General features: G+C 46.5%; 3 protein-coding genes across 5 annotated transcripts in view; 1 reads left to right on the top strand and 2 right to left on the bottom strand.

Moving 5' to 3' along the window:
• The window catches only part of jam3b (junctional adhesion molecule 3b), a 39,419-nt gene extending 36,032 nt beyond the window's left edge, over positions 1-3,387 (bottom strand). Inside the window, exon 1 of the mRNA XM_055660621.1 lies at positions 3,263-3,387. Coding sequence (XP_055516596.1) covers positions 3,263-3,314 — 52 coding nt within the window. The 5' untranslated portion in view covers positions 3,315-3,387. The remainder of the gene's footprint in view (positions 1-3,262) is intronic.
• A 4,240-nt stretch (positions 3,388-7,627) lies between these two features.
• Positions 7,628-14,267, bottom strand: trappc4 (trafficking protein particle complex subunit 4). Its single transcript, XM_055660619.1, has 5 exons — positions 14,061-14,267; positions 12,348-12,522; positions 11,615-11,718; positions 10,016-10,142; positions 7,628-7,865 (listed from the first exon to the last, which is right to left on the bottom strand). Exons 1-5 carry the CDS (start codon positions 14,233-14,235, stop codon positions 7,787-7,789), a joined length of 660 nt encoding a protein of 219 aa, XP_055516594.1. The 5' UTR covers positions 14,236-14,267; the 3' UTR covers positions 7,628-7,786.
• A 2,816-nt stretch (positions 14,268-17,083) lies between these two features.
• Positions 17,084-23,595, top strand: rps25 (ribosomal protein S25). Of its 3 annotated transcripts, none has more exons than XM_055660618.1 (5): positions 17,084-17,223; positions 19,342-19,437; positions 21,272-21,455; positions 22,219-22,335; positions 23,533-23,595. In XM_055660618.1, the coding sequence occupies exons 1-4, from the start codon at positions 17,221-17,223 to the stop codon at positions 22,329-22,331; spliced, it is 396 nt and encodes a 131-aa protein (XP_055516593.1). In that variant the 5' UTR covers positions 17,084-17,220; the 3' UTR covers positions 22,332-22,335; positions 23,533-23,595. The 3 variants fall into 3 exon arrangements, with proteins under 3 accessions (XP_055516593.1, XP_055516591.1, XP_055516590.1); XM_055660616.1 differs by having other exon boundaries at positions 17,206-17,229; XM_055660615.1 differs by lacking the exon at positions 17,084-17,223 and adding an exon at positions 18,675-18,824.
• Positions 23,596-24,005: the final 410 nt, after the last annotated feature.

Genomic DNA, 24,005 nt, shown 5'->3' with positions numbered 1-24,005 from the left:
GGTAAATGGAGATTATGCCAAATGAGGCTAGAACATACATTGTGAATGGTTGGGTCTTTAGGAGTATTATTGAGGAACTAAAAGGCTTTGGTGTACAAGTCCATAGATCATTGAAAGAGGTAACACAGGTAGATAACGTAGTTAGGAAAGCATTTGGGTTATTGGACATAATTGGGGCACTGGATTCAGAAGTAGTGAGGTTTTGCTCCAACTCCAAAAAACCTTAGTCAAACCTCAGTCAGAGTGCTGCATGCAGTCCAGGTCACTGTCCCATAGGAAAGATGTGGCAGCTCCAGAGAGGAGATTCACCAGGACATTGCCTGGGATGGAGGAGATCAGTTATGAGGAGTGATTGGAGAAGCTAGGTCTGGAGCAGAGGAGGTTAAAAATGGGACATGATAGAGATATTTAAAATTATGAGGAATATACATAGAGTAGATTGCAGGAAACATTTCCCCTTTCAGAGGTAGCTAAAACCAGAGGACCTCGATTTAAGGGAAGGAAGAGGGTTCTGGGAGGGGGTAGGGAGGAGATTTAAAGATGATATGATAAGCACCCTCCAATATACATTCTGCTCCAGATAGTACTAGAAGCTAGGTTGCTGATGGCATTTAAGAAGTGTCGAAATGTACGTTTTGAATTCCTTAGGCATAAAAGGCTGAAAAAATACCAAATGGTGTCTGCTGATCAGTGTGGATGTTGTGAGATTCCATGATGCAGAATGCTTATGATCAATCCTAGCCAAGTCATTCACATCTGTTAATCACTTTTGTAGCATCTATGAATATATTGGCATTGGTTTATTATTGTCAGATATACTGAGATACTGTGAAAAGCATGCAATCCAATTAAATCAGATAATACCATACATTACTGCAATCCACAAATACAACAGGCAAATGGAAAAACACCAGACTTTAGAAAATACAGTAGTTTTTCATCATTTTAGCATCGTTACAGAGAAAAAAATCCAATGTCCACGACAGAGACAGCAGTCTTTGATCAAGTAGATAAAGTCACTGTTCACAATTGAAATCTCAGATAATAAGAATAATAAGATGAAATTATAATACAGAAGGATAATTTGTAATGTCAGAATGAACATTTCAGGTTAGCTTTTTCTCTGCACATGCTGCTTGACCTGCTGAGTATCCCCACACATGAGAACTGTTTACACTGAAATTCTACTCGCAGTATTAGGAAATCTCGGTCATATATGGACATATTATGGCGCACATTTCAAATCAGAGCTTTATCTGACTCTCGAGCAAATGGTATCAGAGATCAAACTGAAATTGAACAGCAGATTTCTATGTATAAACAGTATAGTTAAAAGAAATAGTAGTACAGAGGAGACATAAAACAGGAAACATATGAAAGGGTGTTTTGCAAGGAAAGATAAGTGAACTATAAATATTGAGGAATTAAAAGTCAAAGCCAGGGCGGCACCCCTTTTGGTACTTTAAGATCCCTAATTGTAGGCGTCACACGCACTTTAAGTTTATATATTTTTTAATCTGAATAAAAAGCAGCAAAAAAAAATTGTGACAATGCACTGTGACAAAGTTTGTGACAGTTCCACTGATACGGACAATTCATAAAACCACAAAAGTAATTTAAGATTACTACATTTAAATTGAGATTTACTTCATTGAAATTCAAACATTTTCAGTTTTCTTCTCGGCAGCACAAATGACCCTTGCATCAAGAAAGCTCCCCAGCCGATAGGCATTTAAGATTACAAGCTCAGAAAACAGGCAACTCATTGCACAATGAGTTTCCGTTTGCAAAATGCAGCATCTTAGAAACATCGATAATAGGTGTAGGAGTAGGCCATGCGGCCCTTCGAGCCAGCACCGCCATTCAATATGATTATGGCTGATCATCCAAAATCAGTATCCTACTCCTGCTTTCTGCCCATATCCCTTGATTCCATTAGCCCAAAGAGCTATATCTATCTCTCTCTTGAAAACATCCAGTGAATTGGCCTCCACTGCCTTCTGGGCAGAGAATTCCACAGATTCAAAGTCTTATACAGTCTACTCTCGTACTTGAGGTAAGGACTATCCCAGCATTTAAGAAACAGTTAGACAGGTACATGGATAGAACAGGATGGAGGGATATGGGCCAAACACAGGCAGGTGGGACTAGCGTAGCTGGGACATGTTGGTCGTGGTGGGCAAGGTGGGCCGATGGGCCTGTTTCCACACAGTATTACTCTATGACTCTAACCTCATTGAGAATATGCAGAGGTTAAATTTGCTTCAACGACAACTGGCCCTCAGCCAGCAGCAGCCAGTTTCCATCCAGAAATGCATCCAAAAATGATTATGTTACGTCTAAGCACGGCAACTACATACCTGGGTGCCAATGTACCTATTCCAACATTTCACCAGCAGTTTGACAGCATCCACAACACTTAACTGCAGCTGAACGACAGACACCCTTCAACATCACAACACTATGAGTAAATCACTCAATGTCATCACATCAACTGGTTTGACAACGAGTTCCTACAACATTTGTTAAGTAGATTTACCCTTACTGCTTGAACAAGAATAACTTTGCAACGAAATATGTAGGAAGGAACTGCAGATGCTGATTTAAACTGAAGATAGACACAAAATGCTGGAGTAACTCAGCGGGACAGGCAGCATCTCTGGGGAGAAGGAATGGGTGACGGGTCTCGACCTGAATCTTCATCCATTCCTGTCCCACTGAGTTACTCCAGCTTTTTGTGTCAAACTTTGCAACGAGTTATGTTAAGCTGCTTGCGCTGGAATAAGATTGCAATAAATTGTGTTAAGTTATACTTTAAACTCTGCACCCTTTAAAATGCAACAACCTGTACGCAGTCCGCCCGGAGTGCGAGGGCAGACTGTGTAATAGGGACAGTCACAAAATACTGGAGTAACTAACTCAGCGGGACAGGCAGCATCTCCGGAGAGAAGGAATGAGTGACGTTTCGGGTGGAGACCCTTATTCGGGGGCATTGTAAAGGGTACAAGGTTTAGAGTGAAATTTAACATAAGTTGTGGCTGCACAAATTCTCAGCGAGGGGAAGGCGGGGAAGACAGCTCGGACTACAGCGGGGCTAAGTAACGGCGCAAAGATCCGCGCTCCGGAGCGAAGCACCAAATACAGAGCAATTCCCCTTTCCCCGTCCCCGTCCCCGACCGTGGCCACAGTCACCGTGAAAGCCCGGCCCGGCCCGGTCCGGCCCTGTCCTGTCCTGTCCGGTCCTGTAGTTGCCCTCACTTACCGTGGGCCAGCACGATGCAGAGCGGCGGCAGCAGCGACACCCCGCCCGCCATCTTCAACCCGCCCGTCACTGGGCATGCGCACTCCGCTCGCGCAGTGTCATGGCAACGGGGTCCAGCGTCATGGCAACGGGAGTCCAGCACCATGGCAACGGGGGTCCAGCTCCATGGCAACGGGGTCCAGCGTCATGGCAACGGGGGTCCAGCACCATGGCAACGGGGGTCCAGCTCCATGGCAACGGGGGTCCAGCTCCATGGCAACGGGGAGATGAAGTTCAGCGACACGGCAACGGGGGTCCAGCTCCATGGCAACAGCGGTCCAGCACCATGGCAACGGGGGTCCAGCGTCATGGCAACGGGGGTCCAGCACCATGGCAACGGGGGTCCAGCACCATGGCAACGGGGGTCCAGCACCATGGCAACGGGGGGTCCAGCTCCATGGCAACGGGGGTCCAGCTCCATGGCAACGGGGGGTCCAGCTCCATGGCAAGGGGGGTCCAGCGCCATGGCAACGGGGGTCCAGCGCCATGGCAACTGGGGTCCAGCGCCATGGCAACGGGGATTCAGCGCCATGGCAACGGGGGACCAGCGCCATGGCAACGGGGGTCCAGCGCCATGGCAACGGGGGTCCAGCGCCATGGCAACGGGGGGTCCAGCTCCATGGCAACGGGGGTCCAGCACCATGGCAACGGGGAGATGAGGTTCAGCGCCACAGCAACGGGGGTCCAGCTCCATGGCAGCGGGGGTCCAGCTCCATGGCAACGGGGGTCCAGCGCCATGGCAACGGGGGTCCAGCGCCATGGCAACGGGGGTCCAGCGCCATGGCAACGGGGGTCCAGCGCCATGGCAACGGGGATTCAGCGCCATGGCAACGGGGATCCAGGCTCATGGCAACGGGGGGGGATGAGGTTCAGCGCCATGGCAACGGGATCCAGCGCCATGGCAACGGGATCCAGCGCCATGGCAACGGGGAGATGAGGTCCAGCGCCATGGCTATGGGGGAGGTCACCATGGCAACGGGGGGAAACAACGCCATGGTAACGGGGTCCAGCACCATGGCACAGGGTCAGGCGCCATGGCAACAGAGGGGAGAGCATGTGTGGCCTCGAGACCACCAGGGAGAGATGCCCGGTCGGTGGGTGGTCAGGAGCAGAATAACACACAGGATTGATGTACATGTAATTTGGGTGACGGCCGGGCTCAGGCGAACTCACGTAGTAGAGCTGACGGAACACAAACAACAAGGAACATCGCAATACAGGAGGTTCTCCTACAATTCAATGGTCGTGATCCTCAGAAACCTTGCGCTATAGAAAATCACATTATACAAACAACTGTGGCAATGGAGACTGGGGGGCAGAGAGTTTCAGAGCTGTAATAACAGTTATTTTTCTTTCAGGGATGGTATAGGAGGGAAAGCTTTGGATTTCTCGATGACTGGGACCTTTTCTGGGAAAGACAGGACATGTCAAGGATGGTTTGTTACATATGAACTAGGATGGCTATAATATTCTTGTGAGGGAGTTTGCTGCTGCTTTAGGTTAAACAAATTTGGCTGGGAATAGGGACAGATAGTTGATGTATTGTTAGGAAAAGTGCAATCACATGTAAAAGGAAAACTAAATTAGACCAGCAGGCTGAGCTGACATGGATGAGTGTGATAAAGAATGTGGGAGGAATGCAAGGTTAACATGCAACTATTTTAATATACAAGGCATATGACTAGTAGGGCGGCTGAACAAATAATTTAATTGCTCCCTTTTGTATATGACAAACTAATCTGAATCTCAATGAAACTTTAAAATCTGAAATAGAAAGAATGCTGGAAACATACAGCTGGTCAAGAGCATCTATGGAAACAGAGAGTTAACATTTTAGGATCTGAATGTTTATCCATTTCCCTTTCTACGGATGCTACCTGACTGTCCAAGTGTTTCCAGTTTAGACTGAAGACGAGTCCCGATCCGAAACATCATCTGTCAAAGCTCTCCACAGATGTTCTCTGACCCAAGCTCCTCCAGCAGTTTGTAGTTTTGCTCAAATTCCAGCATCTGCAATTTCGTGTGCCTCTCTGATATTTTAGAATATTCAAGGTTTCAAGGTCAGTTTATTGTCACATGTACCAATTAAGTGAAATTTGAGTTACTCTCTGAATACAAGGACTAGAGAGTTCTTCACCATTCAGTTAATGTCAGTGATGAAACACAACCGGTGGAGACAGAACAACACACAAGCGATATAAAGGGATATTTTCATTCTGGATGAATGAAGTTGCAAATTGGGTGACACAGAATCGGTGGCTGGGCACCAGAGATCTCGTTGGACATTTTGCTGCATCATTGAAATGGGGCAGATGGAGCCTATGGGGGAGGGAGGAAAGTGGTAGTAGAAACAGGAGGTTGGTAAGTGATAAGAGGAGATATAAAAAGCGACAGATGCCATTATTTAATGTATGGAAGGCAGAGATACAAGAAACTGCAGAAGCTGGAATCCTGAGCAAAAAGCAATGTGCTGGAACAACTCAGCAGGTCAAGCAGCATCCGTGGAAGGTTAGACAGATGATGTTTCTGGTCAGGACCTTTCTACAGACTTGACACGCATTTCAGGTTGAGATCTTTCTTCAGTCTAAAGAAGGTTAATGTAGTCTAATGGGCTACTTTCATGAACAGTGTCGTTGAGTCTGACGTAGAACATATTATCCTACCGATCCTACTCCAATTATCCTACTGATCTTACCTTCTTCCACTACATCCTGCAGTCTTGCCATCAATCTTTACTGTTGCTACTGCCCAGTCCATCACAGGTACTGAGGTACAGTAAAACGTTTTGTATTGCATGCTACCCAATTTGATCAGATTATACCAGTCAAAACTGCAATCAAGCCAAACTCAAGTACAATGGGTAGAATAAAGGGAAAGAAAGATACGAGTGCCGAATAAGGTTTTCAACATTAGAATCACAGTCGAACAGCATGAAAACAGGTCCTTCAGCACAGCTTTCCCATGCCATCTACATGAGTCTCATCTCCCCACATTTGGCCCATATCCGGCCTAAACATTCCTATCCATGTACCTATCCAAATGTTGTTTAAACATTAATATAGGACTTGCCTCAACTATCTCCTCTGGCAGCTCGTTCCTTATACCCACCACCCTCTGATTGAAAAAGATGCTGCCCCTCAGGTTCCCATTAAATGCTTTCTCTCTCACGGTAAACCTATTTCCCCTGGTTCTTGATTCCAAAGTCACAGAAGAAAAGTGTAAAGTTTGCAGTTCTGGCACTGTCAATGATGAAACACAACCCCCACCCCGAGCCCCCCCCCCCCCCCCCCCCCCCCCCCTCACCCCAACCCCTACAGAGTTGTTGTGTTGAGAACATAAATTACAGTAAAGTTCGTATACATTTTCAGAATTAAATCCTGAAGTTAGCGACATTCCAGGATAAACAAGGAGAGGAAGATAAACAATAAATTGCAGCTGGACGTGCTTTATCAAATTAGTAGTTAGACAGGACAACAATAACAAGTACGGGAAATAAATCAGTTAAATGGATCAAAGTGCACACCACGTCCAATGATCTAGCTGAAGTCAATCTGAAAAAGTATGTAGAATGGGTCATTCCGAATAAATCAGCAGTAGGTCCAGAAGCTTGAAAGTGCGCACCACCAGACTCAGGAACAGCTTCTTCCCCTCCGTTATCAGCCTTCTGAATAGTCCCTCCATCAGTTAGTGTACTGCCCGATTCACCTCCACCCTAATGTGTGCACTGGACTTTGTCTATGGTATTCATGCACTGCAATGCTAAGAACTATATTCTGCACTCTGTATCTTCCCCTTTGCTCTACCTATTGTAATTGAGTTTCACTTGATTGTATTTACGTACATGGTATATCAGATATGTTTGGATGGCACACAGAACAAAGTTTTTCACTGTACCTCGGAATATGACAACAATAAACCTAAATCTAGTTCGGAGTTGTGACAACTCTCGCTGCAACATGATGTTTTCTTCAGCCCTGTCTGCAAAGAGTAACAACGTGCTGAACCAGCCTAATCACTGCTAGAAACTCATCCGAACCACTCAGCATTTGCTGATAAAATTCTGATGCCCTATAATGCAAACCTTGTGGCAGATTGCACACTGCCTCCCTCTAGTGGCAGATATATTCATGAGCGCTGGTGACACTAGAGACTGCAGATGCTGTAATTCGGAGCAAAATACAAATTGCTGGAACAACGCCAAGAGTCCCGATGCAGGGTCTCGACACGAAAACGTTAACCATCCCTATGCTTGAGGCACATTAGCCACCCTCCAGTCATCCGGCACCTCACCCGTGTCTAATGATGAGTTGAAAGAACCAAGTGATCAGATGCTTACAATGCATTTATTTCCTATGTACATTTCCCACTTGCATCAAATTACACTTTCCTGTATTCAGTTTCCTAGCCCAGTACTACTGAATGCAAAAGATATATACAACAGCCCGATGTAACCCTCTGAAGAGATTACAGCCTCACAGCTGGGGGTCAAGATGCTGTGCCAATTGTTCCGGCTTTTTCCGCTACTTCCAAAGCCACTTTCAAATTCTGTTCAAAGAGATCGCACCTGCAGATAAAAACCAAAGTGGTTAAGCAGGAAAGGTTGTGTTCTAAATTGTACAATTGCACCATGTTTTATAACAATAGTCCACAACCAAGATAATCACTAACTGGAGGAAAGACACAAAATTCTGAAGTGACTCAGCGGGTCAGGCAACATCTCTGCAGAGCACGGATAGGTGACATTTTTGGCTCGGGACCTTTCTTTAGTTTTGAAGAAGGGTTCCATCTCAAAAAGTCACCTATCCGTGTTCTCCAGGGATGCTGCTTGACCCACTGAGTCACTTCAGAATTTTGTGCCTTTCCTTGGTGAACCAGCATCCACACAGTTGCTGGTTTCTACAATCATCAAGTGAACATTGGCAGCCTCAGCATGTCTGCTCAGTGTAGGCAAGAAGACTCAGCTGAAATAGCCAAGTCTTTTGTCCAAGTACTTGGGGAATAGTTCCTCCCACAAGAGCACATTAATATGGGGTGAATTCACACGTCCATGTACTCCCAAGTACACTTGGAATACAGTGATTGAGGACAGTGGGCCTCCCACACCTTCTCCAAGTTAATTGAATGGTGGAATAGACATGATGGGCCGAATGGCCTAATTCTGCTCCTATAACTTATGAACTCAATTAGGGATGGGTAATAAATGCCAGTGACACCCTGATCCTTGGCATTAACATATAAAGGAATACAAGAGCAATACTGTTTTGAAAACATTTAGGTTTGTAAAATGTTTCAATTGTCACTTTCTTCATCTAGATCTTCCTGTGGACCCTCATACCCAAGGATCAGGAACTGTGACCCATATCCTTGACCAGGAACACTTTGAATATTCCTTGAAGCTAGGAGGGTCTAGCATTCATCTACACCCAAATTACCCTTATAGAATGTTCTGCACAAACATTAATTGGAGGCCACCACAATGTGAGTGGATATTTTGTTTACATCCATCAATCTCAAACTATTGTGATGAAAAGAATAAATAAAATCTCCCAGTACTTTACAAAAAGAATGGTCCCATTGTCTCAAGAACGCACAGTCACTTGCCCAGTGTAGGGTAATCGAGAACCGGAGGACATAGTTTTAAAGTGAGGTAGCTGGGGGAAGATTTAATAGGAACCCGAGGGGTAACTTTTTCCACACTAAGGGTGGCGGGGGTATGGAATGAGCTGCCGGAGGAGGTAGTTGAGGCAGGTACACTCGCAACATTTAAGAAACATTTGGACAGGTACATGGATAGGATAGGTTTAAAGGGATACGAGCCAAACACAGGCAGGTGTGACTAGTGTAGATGGGACATGTTGGCGGGTGTGGGCAAGTCTCCAAAGGGCCTGTTTCCACGCTGAACTCAATGAACACAATTGGCAGAACATACACAATTACTTAAATGCACAGCAACTATATTTTCTTCAGAACATCAGATTTTTGAGCAGATCCTTCACGGAACTAAGTCTTTGTGTGGGATTAACATGAGAACAGATGGAAAAGTGAAAGGAACAAATGTGGCAAGGAAAAGCAGTGAATCTAATGATCGGTGATCCTGCACTATTTTGGAACTGGGCTCGGTGAATGTCTACCCCAGCAGCAGTGTCCCTGAAGCTGTTAGTTTATAATTGAAGCAGCTGTTGAGGAGGCTGACGAAATAGAATGAAGGAGACGTGAAACTGCAGATGTTGGAATCTTGAGCAAAACACAAATTGCAGGAGGAACTCAGCGGGTCAGGCAGCATCTGTCTGAAGAAGGATCACAACCTGAAATATTGGAGTCTGCAGAAGAGTCGCGGCCTGAAGCGCTGTCTGTCCATTCCCTCCACAGATGCTGTCTGACCCGCTGAATAAAGTTGAAGTTTGAATCTAGAAACAAGGAACTGCAGATGCTCGTTTGCACAAGAGGACACAAAGTGTTGGAGTAACTCAGCAGGTCAGGCAGCATCTTAGGGGAACGTGGATAGGTGACGTTTCTGGTCGGGACCCTTCTTCAGACTGATTCGACTGAGGAAGGGTCCTGACCCAAAACGTCTCCTATCCATGTTCTCCAGCGATGCTGTCTGGCCTGCTGAGTTAATTCAGCACTTTGTGTTGCAACACTTCACAGTGCAGAGTCATCCCCTTTTAGCTGAAATAAAATGTGTATGTTCATGATCCCTCCTCAGAGACCCACCTGATCGGCATCTCAAGAGAGTAGAACGGGTTTTTAAGAGCATAGTCCGAATAAATTTCGTAAATCTTCCGGAGGAGGGAATCAATCCCAGCTTGTCGAGGGTCGGCCAACACAATGAACTTAATTCCTTTAATGAAGAAAACGAGAATAAACGCACATCACATAAAGAGGAGCTTCAGCAGTAAACCTTCTGAAAATTGCTCAAGGACAATGAGGTTATTTTACTGAAACATGACAGAACATTTCAGGGGAAAAACAGGACCATAGAATGATGCAAAAGGACAAACCTTCCATCCTGTGCCTACTCTGTAACAGAGCTTTTTGTTTAATCCTCGCCCACTGATCTTTCCCCACAGCCCCGCAGATTTTTCCCCTTCAAGCGTCCAATGAATTTATGCATCCAGTTCCGCCTTCCTTTCAGGTAAAATTCTGCAGAACACAGCATCTGACTATGGGTCTCTTTGCCCATCATCTTCATATATTGGAATCAAAATATTCTGCATCGAATTCCTAGCAAAATCCTGTGGGTGGCTGTCTCCACATCCAGAATGGATCAGGTCACAACCTTTCATTTGGCAAGAAGCATTTTTCTCGCAGCAACACCCACCTCAATCACGTTAAATAGGTCCTCGTCCAAAGTGGAACAGTTTATCGCTTTCATCCCAGTCACGATCCTGTACATCCCGTGTCAAGTCCACTCCCCATCCTCTACTCCAAGGAGCAAAGCCCCAATTTGTCCGACTTAACTTTGCAACCAAAACACCTCAGCCCCAAAATGATTCTGAGGGCCTTGCCTTCATCCAAAACTTCCAGGCTCCTTTAGTCAGTCATCTGAATTAATGAATTATACTTTACTATCACATGTGACACGTCACAGTGAGATTCTTGTTTAAGAAGGAACTGCAGACGCTGCAAAATCGAAGGTAGACAAAAGTGCTGGAGAAACTCAGCGGGTGCAGCAGCATCTATGGAGCGAAGGAAATAGGCGACGTTTCGGACCGAAACCCTTCTTCAGACTTCTTCTTCTTCCCCTGCCTATTTCCTTTGCTCCATAGATGCTGCTACACCCGCTGAGTTTCTCCAGCACTTTTGTCTACAGTGAGATTCTTTGTTTTACATTCCCGAGGTATGCAAAGATCACCACATATAGAGCGTTGACAAAGTTACAAACTATTCCATTTAGGCCCCAATGGGACCCCCATTGTTCTCAGTGGTCCCGCCATGCTGGGTCCCTCTTTGTTCTCAGTGTACAGAGCGTGCAACTACCAGCACCCACGTGTGTCCCTCTTTGTTCTTGGCAGAGTGTGCAACTACCAGCACCCACGTGGTCCTCTCCGACCTCCAGCACTCTCCGCCGGCCCAATTCTTCATCGCTGCCACCCATGACCTAGATCTGGTTACCAATCCTCCTACCAGTGAGAAATGGTTTTGAACGTATTGTTAAAACCATCTGCGACTTTGACCACCCTGACTGGAGAGATAACAAAATGGATGCGCTATCCCAACCATGAAAACTTTCTATGTTATGGGGAGAAAGGGGCATGGATGAAGTAATCTGAAGCAATAAACAGAACGTTAATATTACACCATGCTATTCACCTGTTAGGGTTTGAAAGCAATGCAGCTTGAAAGTGTCTGTTTCTAGTACTTCAATCCCAGAACTTCCAGGCTCCGGAGATAACTGCGATCCAATTGCAAACAACCTGGGAAATGAATTTAAAAAATCAATTTGTGACTTAGCGTGACAATTATTAGTATACTTCCAAAAGCTCCCCCTCCCACACACAAAAAAGCAGAGCACATTTCTACCAACACTGATAGCATTAATGAGAAAATATGTTGTAAAGATTGTGCATCTAATATTCAATTAATAAACACTGATTCTGATGGGTCTGGTAATTTTCTCCTCTTGGAACATATAGACTCTCACCCGGTCTGCTCACAAGCAAGAATAGCAAGCAGCACAGTGGGGCAGTTGGTAGAACTGCTGCCTCACAGCGCCAGAGACCCGGGATCTATCCTGACCTTGGGTGCTGTCTTGTGTGGAGTTTGCACGTTCTCCCTGTGTGACCATGCTGTATCTCTGAACTAAATTAGTGTAGTACCCATGTAGATGGGAAGTTGACAAAATGTCAGAAGCTCATTTATTTTGTTGAAAAATTAGATCATCATTTCAAACATGTTCGGGCCTTGGAAATTGTACCCACTATAATTCACATACCACTAGGGAGAAACACAATAGAGCTCCTCAGAGCAATAACAAAGTACATAAACATTCATAATCAATCCTGTACAGTCAAGTATTTAATTTTTGTTCTGACATAAAACTTACGAGTGAAACATGGAGGCCAACATTAATTTCTCGTTGGATGTCAAACGAGGGCGTCCAAACCGTATTGCCAAAGGGTAATTAAAAGAGGTGTTCAGATACTCCAGCACATCCCTGTTGTCAGCCATGTACCTTCCATTTACATCCATCCCGTTGACTGAAAGCACTGCATAACCAACTGAGGGAAACAAGCAAAAGGTAAAAATGAAACACCATCGCCTAAAAAGTGGACTCATTGTGAATCAAAACATATAGTGCTGGAGGAACTTAGCAGGTCAAGCAGCATGGGAACACAGAATACATTGGTACCTATTGTGAAGACTTGAGGGATGAAAGCCAGAAAAGATTTTCCTCCCCTATTCCATCAAACTGAAACGTTGCCTGACCATTCCCTCAGTTTCACTGCACCTTCCGTGGAAGCCGTGGCCAATCTATTGATCACTCACATTTTAACTTCCCCTCCCCATTGCCACACTGACCTTTCTGTCCTGGGCCTCCTCCACTGTCAGAGTGAGGCCAAATGCAAATTGGAAGAACAGCACCTCAGATTTCACTTGGGCAGCTTACAACCCAGCGGTATGAAAATTGATTTCTCTAACTTTAAGTAACCCTTGCTTTCCCTATCTCTCCATCGCTCCCCCACCCTAGTTCTCCGACTAGTTTCACTGTCCTCCTGATTAAATATTATTGAATATGTGGCCCCATGTCATCTTCGTCTCCCTAACAATGAACCATACTACACTTCCTTGATCATCATCCCCTTTGGTCTGTCTTTTGCACACCTTACCCTTCCATATCTCTCGTTTCCCTCTCCCCTGAATCACAGCCTGAAGAAGGATCTCGACCCAAAACGTCATATTCCTTCTCTCCAGAGATGCTACCTGTCCGGCTGAGTTGCTCCAACATTTTGTTTATTTTCAATTTAAACCAGCAATGAAGCATTCTACATGTATTTGATCATCGTCTGCTTTGACCTGTTATTTTGACACCTTACATGTTTTTTGTAAACCTTCCTTATCTCTGGTTTCCCTCTCCCCGACTCCCAGTCTGAAGAAGGGGCTCGACCCAAAAGGTCACCCATTCCTTCTCTCCAGAGATGCTGCTTGTCCCGCTGAGTTACTCCTGCATTTTGCGTTTATCTTCGGTTTAAACCAGCATCTGCAGTTCCTTCCTACACACCTAGCAACTTTAAACTTCCAATACTTCCCAGATTATGAAATTAGTTGAACCACCCAAGGGGTTAGGACTGGTCTAGGTTAGGCTATGATACACACAAAGTGCTGGAGTAACACAGCGGGTCAGACAGCATCTCTGGACAAAATGAATAGAGATAGTCTGTGTAGGAAGGAACTGCAGATGCTGGTTTAAACAGAAGATAGACACAAAAAGCTGGAGTAACTCAGCGGGTCAGACAGCATCTCTGGACAAAATGAATAGAGATAGTCTGTGTAGGAAGGAACTGCAGATGCTGGTTTAAACAGAAGATAGACACAAAAAGCTGGAATAACTCAGCGGGTCAGACAGCATCTCTGGAGGGAAGGAATAGTTGACTTTTTGGGTCGAGACCTATTCCTTCTCTCCGGAGGTGCTGTCTGATCCGCTGGATTACTCCATGGTTTAGTGTCTATTTCAGGACTAGGTTAGGCTAGGCCCAGGCTGACCGGGGCGTTTCCTGGTTTGAGGAGCCGCCGCCCAGGCTCCGCCGCCCGGCCTCACCTTTGATGCCGTCCCTCTGGCCGAAAGACACCACCACCCGCTCGTCGTACACCTTCAGCACCAGGTCCAAGGGATAGCTGAAGGTCTTCTCCACGTCGGTGCGGGGCGAGTAATTGTCATGCTGGTAGACCAAGCCGCCGGCTTTATTCACCACATACACACTGAACACCACCATGGCCGCTCCCTCCCTCCCTCCCCGCCTCCTCACGGCCGTCTGGGAAATGTAGTTTAACCCAAAGATCCTTAGATTAACTCACATACAGACACAAAATGCTGGAGTAACTCAAGTCAAGTCAAGTCAAGTTTATTTGTCACATACACATACGAGATGTGCAGTGAAATGAAAGTGGCAATGCCCGCGGAACAACAAAACAACCAAACAAATTATAAACACAATCATAACACACATATTATTTTACATAATAAATAATAGAAGGAAAAACGTTCTGTACAGTTAGTCCCTGGTGAGAAAGGCGTTTACAGTCCGAATTGCCTCTGGGAAGAAACTCCTTCTCAACCTCTCCGTTCTCACTGCGTGGCAACGGAGGCGTTTGCCTGACCGTAGCGGCTGGAACAGTCTGTTGCAGGGGTGGAAGAGGTCTCTCATGATTTTGTTTGCTCTGGAGTTGCACCTCCTGTTGTATAGTTCCTGCAGGGGGGTGAGTGAAGTTCCCATAGTGCGTTCGGCCGAACACACTACTCTCTGCAGAGCCTTCTTGTCCTTGGCAGAGCAATTCCCGAACCAGATGGTAATGTTCCCGGACAAGATGCTTTCCACCGCCGCTGCGTAGAAGCACTGGAGGATCCTTCAGCGGGACAGGCAGCATCTCTGGAGGGAAGGAATGGGTGACGTTTTGGGTCGAGACCCTTCTTCAGACTGAGAGTCAGGGGGTCAGGGGACTCCACCACCTCCAGTTTAAATTCCATTTGGAATATTTTGGAGGACCAAGAAACCAAGGACCAAGAGGGAAACTAGAGATCTGGAAGGGCAAGGTGTGAAAACGACAGATCAAAGCAGAAGGTAGACAAAAATGCTGGAGAAACTCAGCGGGTGAGGCAGCATCTATGGAGCGAAGGAAATAGGCGACGTTTCGGGTGGGGTCGAGACCTTTCTTCAGACTCCTTCTTCAGACTTAAAGCAAATGGTGATCTAGTAAATGTAGAATGCTATTCTGACAATCAAATTAAAAATTACATTCTTGATTAGTACAGGTATCAGAGGTTACAGGAAGAAGGCAGGAGAATAGAAACATAGAAAATAGGTGCAGGAGTAGGCCATTCGGCCCTTCGAGCCTGCACCGCCATTAAATATGATCATGGCTGATCATCCAACTCAGTATCCTGTACCTGCCTTCTCTCCATACCCCCTGATCCTTTTAGCCACAAGGGCCACATCTAACTCCTTCTTAAATATAGCCAATGAACTGGCCTCAACTACCTTCTGTGGCAGAGAATTCCACAGATTCACCACTCTCTGTGTAAAAAATGTTTTCCTCACTGTGACCAACATCGGGAACAATCTTCCTGCATCTACCCTGTCCAACCCCTTAAGAATTTTGTAAGTTTCTATAAGATCCCCCCTCATTCTTCTAAATTCTAGCGAGTACAAACCGAGTCTATCCAGTCTTTCTTCATATGAAAGTCCTGAATGGGGTTAGGAGGGAGAGATAGATCAGCCATGATTGAATGGTGGAGTAGACTTGATGGACCGAATGGTCTAATACTACTCCTATTCCTTATGACCTTCTGCTGGAGTAACAGCGGGACAGGCACCATCTATGAAGAGGAACGGGTGATGTTTCAGGTCGGGACCCTTCAGACTGAGAGTTGGGGGGGGGGGGGGGACTGGAGGTGCATTTCATTGATCATAGTTTACTTTGATGTATCCTTTTCACAACTTACATGCTCTGTGTGTACCCTTCTATATCTCTCTGCCTGAAGAAGGGTCTCGACCTAAAAGTCACCTATTCCATCTCTCCAGAGATGCTGCCTGTCCCGCTGAGTAACTCCAGCATTTTTGTGCCTATCTTCACTGTAGTTCCTTCTTAGCAGGTCTCAACTCCAAGAGGGATTCTGAACACTTTTTATTTTTAAATATAGTCGAGGAGATCAACGATAACTTCCTAATCTTTCTCAACATAGTGAGTAAGTTTAGTCATAACTGGCGAATAAACTGTACTGTAGTATTCTGAAGTAGAAACAAGAAACTGCAGATGCTGGTTCCTCTAGAATCTTTGGGCTGGGCGATCTTCACGGGCTAGTAAACATAGAAACATAGAAACATAGAAATTAGGTGCAGGAGTAGGCCATTCGGCCCTTCGAGCCTGCACCGCCATTTAATATGATCATGGCTGACCATCCAACTCAGTATCCCGTACCTGCCTTCTCTCCATACCCTCTGATCCCCTTGGCCACAAGGGCCACATCTAACTCCCTCTTAAATCTAGCCAATGAACTGGCCTCAACTACCCTCTGTGGCAGAAAGTTCCAGAGATTCACCACTCTCTGTGAAAAAAGTTCTCCTCATCTCGGTTTTAAAGGATTTCCCCCTTATCCTTAAGCTGTGACCCCTTGTCCTGGACTTCCCCAACATCGGGAACAATCTTCCTGCATCTAGCCTGTCCAACCCCTAAGAATTTTGTAAGTTTCTATAAGATCCCCTCTCAATCTCCTAAATTCTAGAGAGTATAAACCAAGTCTATCCAGTCTTTCTTGACAGTCCTGACATCCCAGGAATCAGTCTGGTGAACCATCTCTGTACTCCCTCTATGGCAATAATGTCTTTCCTCAGATTAGGAGACCAAAACTGTACGCAATACTCCAGGTGTGGTCTCACCAAGACCCTGTAAAACCGTTCGGCCCATAGCGTATGGGCGCTATGGGCCGAACGGCCGCCTGCATGGCAAAATCAAAAGCGTTCTACTATCCGGTGAGCTGGCTGTCAAACGTGTGATGTGAGCCGGGTCCACGAGATGGTTTGGTTTATAATTTTTCTGCATTTATTCGGAATTAATCCGCGAGCAAACCCGTTGCCCCGGCAACGGCCAGTGGGGGGCGTCGTTTCTCGCCGGGGACCGGAAGTGGCCGAGAGGGCGCTGGGGTTTCCTGGGCTGACGGCGCACGGGCTCTTCCTTTCGCTCCGACATCTTGAAGCGGCAGCATGGTGAGGGAGAGGGAGCGCCGTGTGGGGGGTGTGGGGGGGAGAGGGTGAGGGTGAGAGGGAGCGCCGTGTGGGGGGGTGAGGGAGCGCCGTGTGGGGGGGTGAGGGAGAGGGAGCGCCGTGTGGGGGGTATGAGGGAGCGCCTTGTGGGGGGTGAGGGTGAGGGTGAGGGAGCGCCGTGTGGGGGGGTGGGGGAGTGAGGACGCCTTGTGGGGGGTGAGGGAGAGGGAGCGCCGTGTGGGGGGTGTGTGGGAGTGAGGGAGCGCCTGTGGGGGGTGAGGTGTGAGGGTGAGGGAGCGCCGTGTGGGGGGTGTGGGGAGTGAGGGAGCGCCTTGTGGGGGGTGAGGGAGAGGGAGCGCCGTGTGGGGGGTGAGGGAGAGGGGGAGAGGGAGCGCCGTGTGGGGGGGGTGAGGGAGCGCCGTGTGGGGGATGAGGGAGAGAGGGAGCGCCGTGTGGGGGGTGAGGGAGAGGGAGCGCCGTGGGGGGGGTGAGGGAGAGGGAGAGGGAGCGCCGTGTGGGGGGTGAGGGAGCGCCGTGTGGGGGGGGTGAGGGAGAGGGAGAGGGAGCGCCGTGTGGGGGGCGAGGGAGAGGAGAGGGAGCGCCGTGTGGGGGTGTGGAGCGCCGGGGTGTGAGGGAGAGGGAGGGAGGGTGAGGGAGCGGTGGTGGGGGGTGAGGGAGAGGGTGAGGGAGCGCCGTGTGGGGGGTGAGGGAGCGCCGTGTGGGGGGGGGTGAGGGAGAGGGAGCGCCCGTGTGGGGGGTGAGGGAGAGAGGGAGAGGGAGCGCGCCGGGGGGGGGTGAGGGAGAGGGTGAGGGAGCGCCGTGTGGGGGGTGAGGGAGCGCCGTGTGGGGGGTGAGGGAGAGGGAGGCGCGGACATCTGGGGGGTGAGGGAGAGGGAGCGCCGTGTGGGGGGTGAGCATGGGAGAGGGAGCGCGCCGTGTGGGGGGGTGAGGGAGAGGGGAGCGCCGTGTGGGGGGTGAGGGAGCGCCGTGTGGGGGTGAGGGAGGGAGGGAGCGCCGTGTGGGGGGTGAGGGGAGCGCCGTGTGGGGGGAGGAGGGAGAGGGAGAGGGAGAGGGGGAGCGCCGTGTGGGGGGTGGGGAGAGGGTGAGGAGGAGGGGAGCGCCGGTGGGGGGGTGTGGGGAGGGTGAGGGAGCGCCGGTGCAGGGGTGAGGGTGTGGGGAGAGGGAGCGCCGTGTGGGGGGTGACGGGGGGGGAGACGGAGCGCTCTGGGGGGGTGAGGGGGCGCTGGGCAGGCCCGCCGGACGGGGCGGCCCTGTGCTGGGCAGCCAGACACGGCAACGCCGGCTGGATGAAGTCTCCGGGGCCGGGACTGCAGCCAAGGCCGAGGCTTCAGGGCCTAGCCGCCCACCAGGGCTCCCTACAGCCTCGGCACCCAGTGACCTACTGCCCGGCCCGGGTTTATCACACGCACTGATAGAAGGAGGGTCTCGACACGTCATCTATTCCAGAGATGCTGTTTGACCCGCTGAGTTACTACAGTTCTTTGTGTTTTATCACAGGGAGAGTTGCACAAAATGCCTTAATCATCTCTCTAGTGCCCATCACACAGAGAGTGCTGAATCTCTGGAACTCTCTGCCACAGAAGGTAGTTGAGGCCAGTTCATTGGCTATATTTAAGAGGGAGTTAGATGTGGCCCTTGTGGCTAAAGGGATCAGGGGGTATGAAGAGAAGGCAGGTACAGGATACTGAGTTGGATGATCAGCCATGATCATATTGAATGGCGGTGCAGGCTCGAAGGGCCGAATGGCCTACTCCTGCACCTATTTTCTATGTTTCTATGTGTAAGAAGCAACAGTGGGACTCGATCAGATTGTGAGGGGGAAGAGAGAGTAGGTCCAAGCCTTTATGGCGAATAATGTGGGAACCATCCCCACAAGGAGGTGAAGGCTTGGCTTTCTCTCCTGCAATCCGTTTTTTTTAATTTTTTTCAACACCGAGATTGATGAACCAGCTATGTTCAAGTCGCAGACCCGATGTCGTGTCCCAGATCAGCATGCTGTTGTACTGGTTGGACTTCCACCTGGCCAGGTTAACTGTTTGGAAGCACTGATTTTAAAAATATTACAGGTATATGAAAATAAAGAACTGTTTTTGTTTATAGCCTCCTAAAGATGACAAGAAGAAGAAAGATGGAAGTAAAGGGGGCAAAAAGGACAAAGATCCAGTGAACAAGACTGGAGGCAAGGCCAAGAAGAAGGTGTGCCTTAAATGTATCTCGCTTTACATTGCACTGTACAGCAAAGGAATTGGTATCGATTGAAATAAAGAAACTAGTATAAAATGCGGCTTGTGGTGGAAAGGATCTATTTGAACACTCCATTCTGCATTTTTTTTTTGCTTGCACTAGTTGATGTGCTCGTGTGTCAGTCTGTAGGTCCTGGTGCAAAATGTCACCTATCCATTTTCTCCAGAGATGCTGCCTGACCCCTGCTGAGCTACTACAGCATTTTGTCAGTGTTTGAACAGTTACTTGCTGGTTTTTTGCAGATGCTTACTTTGGCTTAGTATCTTCATTTATTATTGGAAGTTAAGTTTTGCTGGTCCTTAATTTTCTGATATTTAAGCACTAATGATTGGAAGATTGCATTTTAAAAATCAACACCAAGAAAACGGACCCAGTTTTGAGTTGATCTTTTTTTTAATGTTAAAGTTTGTATGTGAATCAGCAATATAAGCAATATCCCAATGGTTTAATTAGTGACCCTTCCCCAGAAAATGTATTACTTGTGGCAAGTGGTTGTACATTTGGTGAATCTTGGTTTATTGTGTTGGCAAGGAGGCTAGCTAGCTATGTGGCTTATTCGAACAAAGTTGAGTATATTTCAATAGCAGGTTGTATAATTATCATCATGATCAAAATGATTGACACCTTTTTGTTGGTTTATTGATCTGCTACTTGCTGTTTTATTGACTTTTTTCCCCCACAAAATATGCTTCTTTTAATGAAGCTTCTTAATGAGTTTTGAGTTCGATCAGTCTTTTGTTAATTCAATCATTCTCAGATCTCCAATTAAAAGTGCAGTATTGTACAAACAGCTTCTGCAATATCCGCTGAATACTCACCGCCACCTTCAGCAGTGGGGAGCACGCTGGGATCCATTCATTGGATCAGGATAGTGAGATTGTCACGGTCAATTTGGGATTATGGAAATCGTGCTAGATAAATCTTGTTTTTGAGGCTGTGACAAACAGATCAGGAAGGGTATGGTATTTTTGTGCACTTTTGTAAGGTCCTCAATAAGGCAGGTAAGCTGATTAGGTCTTCGTTGAGTGAATTTTTGGTCAACACTCTAAAAGGATGTGATTGCACTGGATGGAGCTTGGAGGAGATTTGCCAGGAAGTCCATGTCATGGAATGTGTCTGTTATGAGAGACTGACTAGGCTGGGTTTGTTGAACTGTGCAATGTCACTGTGCTTGATGGAGCAGATGTAGGAACTTTGTTACTCTTCCCTGGAATGTCTACGTTAAAGGGTCCATTCAGGCCAGAATTGAGAAGGTAGCTATGGAAGATGGATATATTCAAGGCAGGGATCCATAAAGGGATGTGGGATTAGTATAGCAAAGTGATGTTGAAGAAAAACATCTGTCATGATCTTATTGAATGGCAGAGCTGGTGTGTGGTTCTGAATGGCCCTCACATCTTCCTGTTAACTGTAGATGGGGATACACTAATGTTGTAGATGCCTGCTCTCCAACAGTCTTGAACAGTCAATTACAGAATATTAGCAAAGTGCAGAGCCATGGGTAGTTTTATTGTTTAATGCTAAATCAGTCCTAAAAACAAAATGTTGGATTATTCGGTAGGGCAGGCAACATAAACGAATAACCGTTGAACTGTTGCATCAGTTCAGCAGGATAACTATTTGCTGTTATAATGGAAAGCATCAATGTGAACTCTAGTAGCTGGATGCCGTAGAGGCAATATTGCCTTAGATATGTACTGGCTTTTCTGTTGATACTTGAGTTGAAATAGAAAACTTGTTAACAGCACTATTTTACCTTGTTAACACCAATTGTTTTATTGAGCAGAAGTGGTCAAAAGGAAAAGTAAGAGACAAGCTGAACAACTTGATCCTGTTTGACAAAGCCACCTATGAGAAACTCTTGAAAGAGGTACCGAACTACAAACTAATCACACCTGCGGTCGTCTCTGAAAGACTAAAGATCCGAGGTTCTCTGGCCAGGGCTGCCCTTCAAGAACTCCTTTCAAAGGGTAAATTGCATCTCTTGTACCCCTCACTCTTTTTGTGTAAGACTACGTTTGTGATATGATGCAGAGGGAGGGGGTAGAGGGCAGAATGACATGCCAATGTATTGCACTTAAGAGACGTGCATTATCAATAACTAGTTTTTTTGCGAATAGTGACTTGTACATCCATTAGTGTTCGTAATGTGAATGCAAAATTTAAAATTCCCTTTCAGTGATATGTAATCTCTGTATCCACTCTTCCCTTTTGGCCTTACCGTTGCTGTGTACCCTGGCCAATTGAATGCCAAAGGTTTGTGGGGTGGATACATTGGTGAGAAATCCACATCCAGTAACAGTGCCAGTGGGCCACAGGTCCTGAAGCTTTGCATGGTATTTTCGGGGATTTTCAGTAGATGGTCCCAGGGGCAACAAAGGGTGGAATTTGTACTCGGTGAACAAGCTGCACTGAGATAGCATCTTGTGTCTCCATTTTTGTCCATCATATACTGCTGTTAGTAATCCACGTGACCGAGAAAACCTCTGCTTAGTTTATGGACAGTTGTGGATTCTGGGGTTCATCTTTGATTCCCCTTTTCCTCATTGGAAAAGTATTGTACAACCTCCAATTTTAGTTTTGTATCTGAGGGATAAGCATCGGTTTCTTCCACCTCTCTGTAGTTCTGAGAGGATTCAAGATCCGAGGTGCAATCTCAAACCAAGGAAGTTAGAGACTTTGATTAGTGACAATTGAGTGGTTCGTATATCTCATAATGTTTCTGTTTTGCAGGGATGATCAAGCTGGTGTGCAAACACAGAGCGCAGGTCATCTACACGCGAAACACCAAGGGAGGGGATGCCCCTGCCGCTGCCGCCGCCGCTGCTGTTGCTGAAGATGCATAAACAGGTACCTTTTCTGTTCTCTACCCTTTGCTTTAGTCTAAAGGCAGATCTCTTGGGTTTTGAGTTTGCTGCTGGTGAAAGCTATGTCCTATGGGTCTGGATGGACCTCTAACAAAAATCACTTATTGCATTGAAAGGAAAGGCACATATGTTTAATGGGATCTGGGAGTCCTTGTATATAAATTCAATTTGACATGCAGGTTGGGTAGCAGACATTATGTTTCATCCTGTGGAAGAATCTAGAACTAAGGGTAAATATTTAAAAAGGGCTTGTCCAATTAAGACTGTCTGATTATATAGAGGTCCGGTGAGATTGCAGCGGGAGTATTACTGGTGTTATTTCCCTATATAAGGATGGATATGAATTTGATTGAGGAGTTGCTGCAACGGTTTACTGGGTTCATGGTTTGACCTATGAGATATTTAGAATGATCGTATTGAAAAATGTAAACTCCTAGTAGGATTTGACTGCATTGGCACAGAGTTTAGGGCCTGTCCCACTTTACAAGGTAATTCAAGAGTTCTCCCGAGTTCACCTCTGATTCGAACTCGGAGAATGTCCGTAGCGGGTCCGTAGGAGTTTGTGGATGTCCCGTAGCGGCTCGTAATGCTAACAGTAGGTACTCGGGAAGTCCAGTAAACTCGTGATGTTTTTTCAACACTGATAAATGTCCACGAGTAAAAAAAATACTCATGGTGAAAAATATTGTTACTTTTTACTCGTACGAGCCGCTACGAGACATCCATGAACTCTTACGGACCCGCTGCGGACATTCTCCGAGTTTGAATCAGGAAAACTATTGAATTACCTCGTACAGTGGGGCAGGGGCTTTAGTTTCCCTGTGCTGAAGTGCCGAGAACCAGGAGATGGCTGTTTGGGACAGATGAATAGCTGGAAAACTGAGTTCTGTCAATGAATATGTTCTTAATTTTTGAAACCCTTAATATTCAAGGATTTGAAATTAATGCACGAAGGTGACACCAAGGGAAAAATACAGCCATTGTATTTGAATTGTGGCTGGCGTGAGAGTTTGTGTGTATTTTGTATATTATTATTGGTTGCTCTCATTGAATACTGTTAAATTAACTTGGCTATTATCTTAAGATTTAGTGGAACAATCTCAATTATTACCCTTAATAAAATTAAAGCCGACAGTTCCTCCTATATATGAATCTGATTATTGCTCTTTGACTTTTTCAGGTTCTGGAATGGATTCAAATTGAGGATATTGGAAAACAAAAATAAAAAATAACATACATTTGTCATTTGTTTTGAGTTGTTACTTGTGCTTCACTAGAAATCAGTCTCTCTGTGCATAGCTTATTTCTTGTGCAGAATGGAAGATTATTTGTCTATTTTACTAATGCAACTATTTTTAAAATATCCCAGAGCATCCCAAGTTATTTTTAGGCCTTATTGAATTCAATTTCTTTCTTACTGGGTAAGTCAAATTATGCTGCGATATAGAATGTAGGAATCCTTTGCTTATTAAAAGCAGTCCATCTTAATTGTTTAAGAAGGAACTGCAGATACTGGAAAATCGAAGGTAGACAAAAGTGATAGAGAAACTCAGTGGGCGAGGCAGCATCTATGGAGCATAGGAAATAGGCAATGTTTCGGGCTGAAACCCTTCTTCAGACTGAGAATCTTAATAGGGTTGCCTCTGCTTGTAA

The sequence above is a fragment of the Leucoraja erinacea genome, chromosome 32 (assembly GCF_028641065.1).
Source record: "Leucoraja erinacea ecotype New England chromosome 32, Leri_hhj_1, whole genome shotgun sequence".
NCBI lineage: Eukaryota > Metazoa > Chordata > Chondrichthyes > Rajiformes > Rajidae > Leucoraja > Leucoraja erinaceus.
Note: the sequence above shows the minus strand (reverse complement) of the source record. Positions and strands in the feature narration are given on the sequence as shown.

Coding starts and splice junctions, on each gene's coding strand:
- rps25 (XM_055660615.1), top strand. CDS start 18,690: ATGCTGTTTGACCCGCTGAGTTACTACAGTTCTTTGTGTTTTATCACA. Junction 19,438..21,271: donor GAGGCAAGGCCAAGAAGAAG/GTGTGCCTTAAA, acceptor TTTATTGAGCAG/AAGTGGTCAAAAGGAAAAGT. Junction 21,456..22,218: donor TCAAGAACTCCTTTCAAAGG/GTAAATTGCATC, acceptor TCTGTTTTGCAG/GGATGATCAAGCTGGTGTGC.
- trappc4 (XM_055660619.1), bottom strand. CDS start 14,235: ATGGTGGTGTTCAGTGTGTATGTGGTGAATAAAGCCGGCGGCTTGGTC. Junction 12,523..14,060: donor CCAGAGGGACGGCATCAAAG/GTGAGGCCGGGC, acceptor TGTTTCCCTCAG/TTGGTTATGCAGTGCTTTCA. Junction 11,719..12,347: donor TTGGCCTCCATGTTTCACTC/GTAAGTTTTATG, acceptor TTCATTTCCCAG/GTTGTTTGCAATTGGATCGC.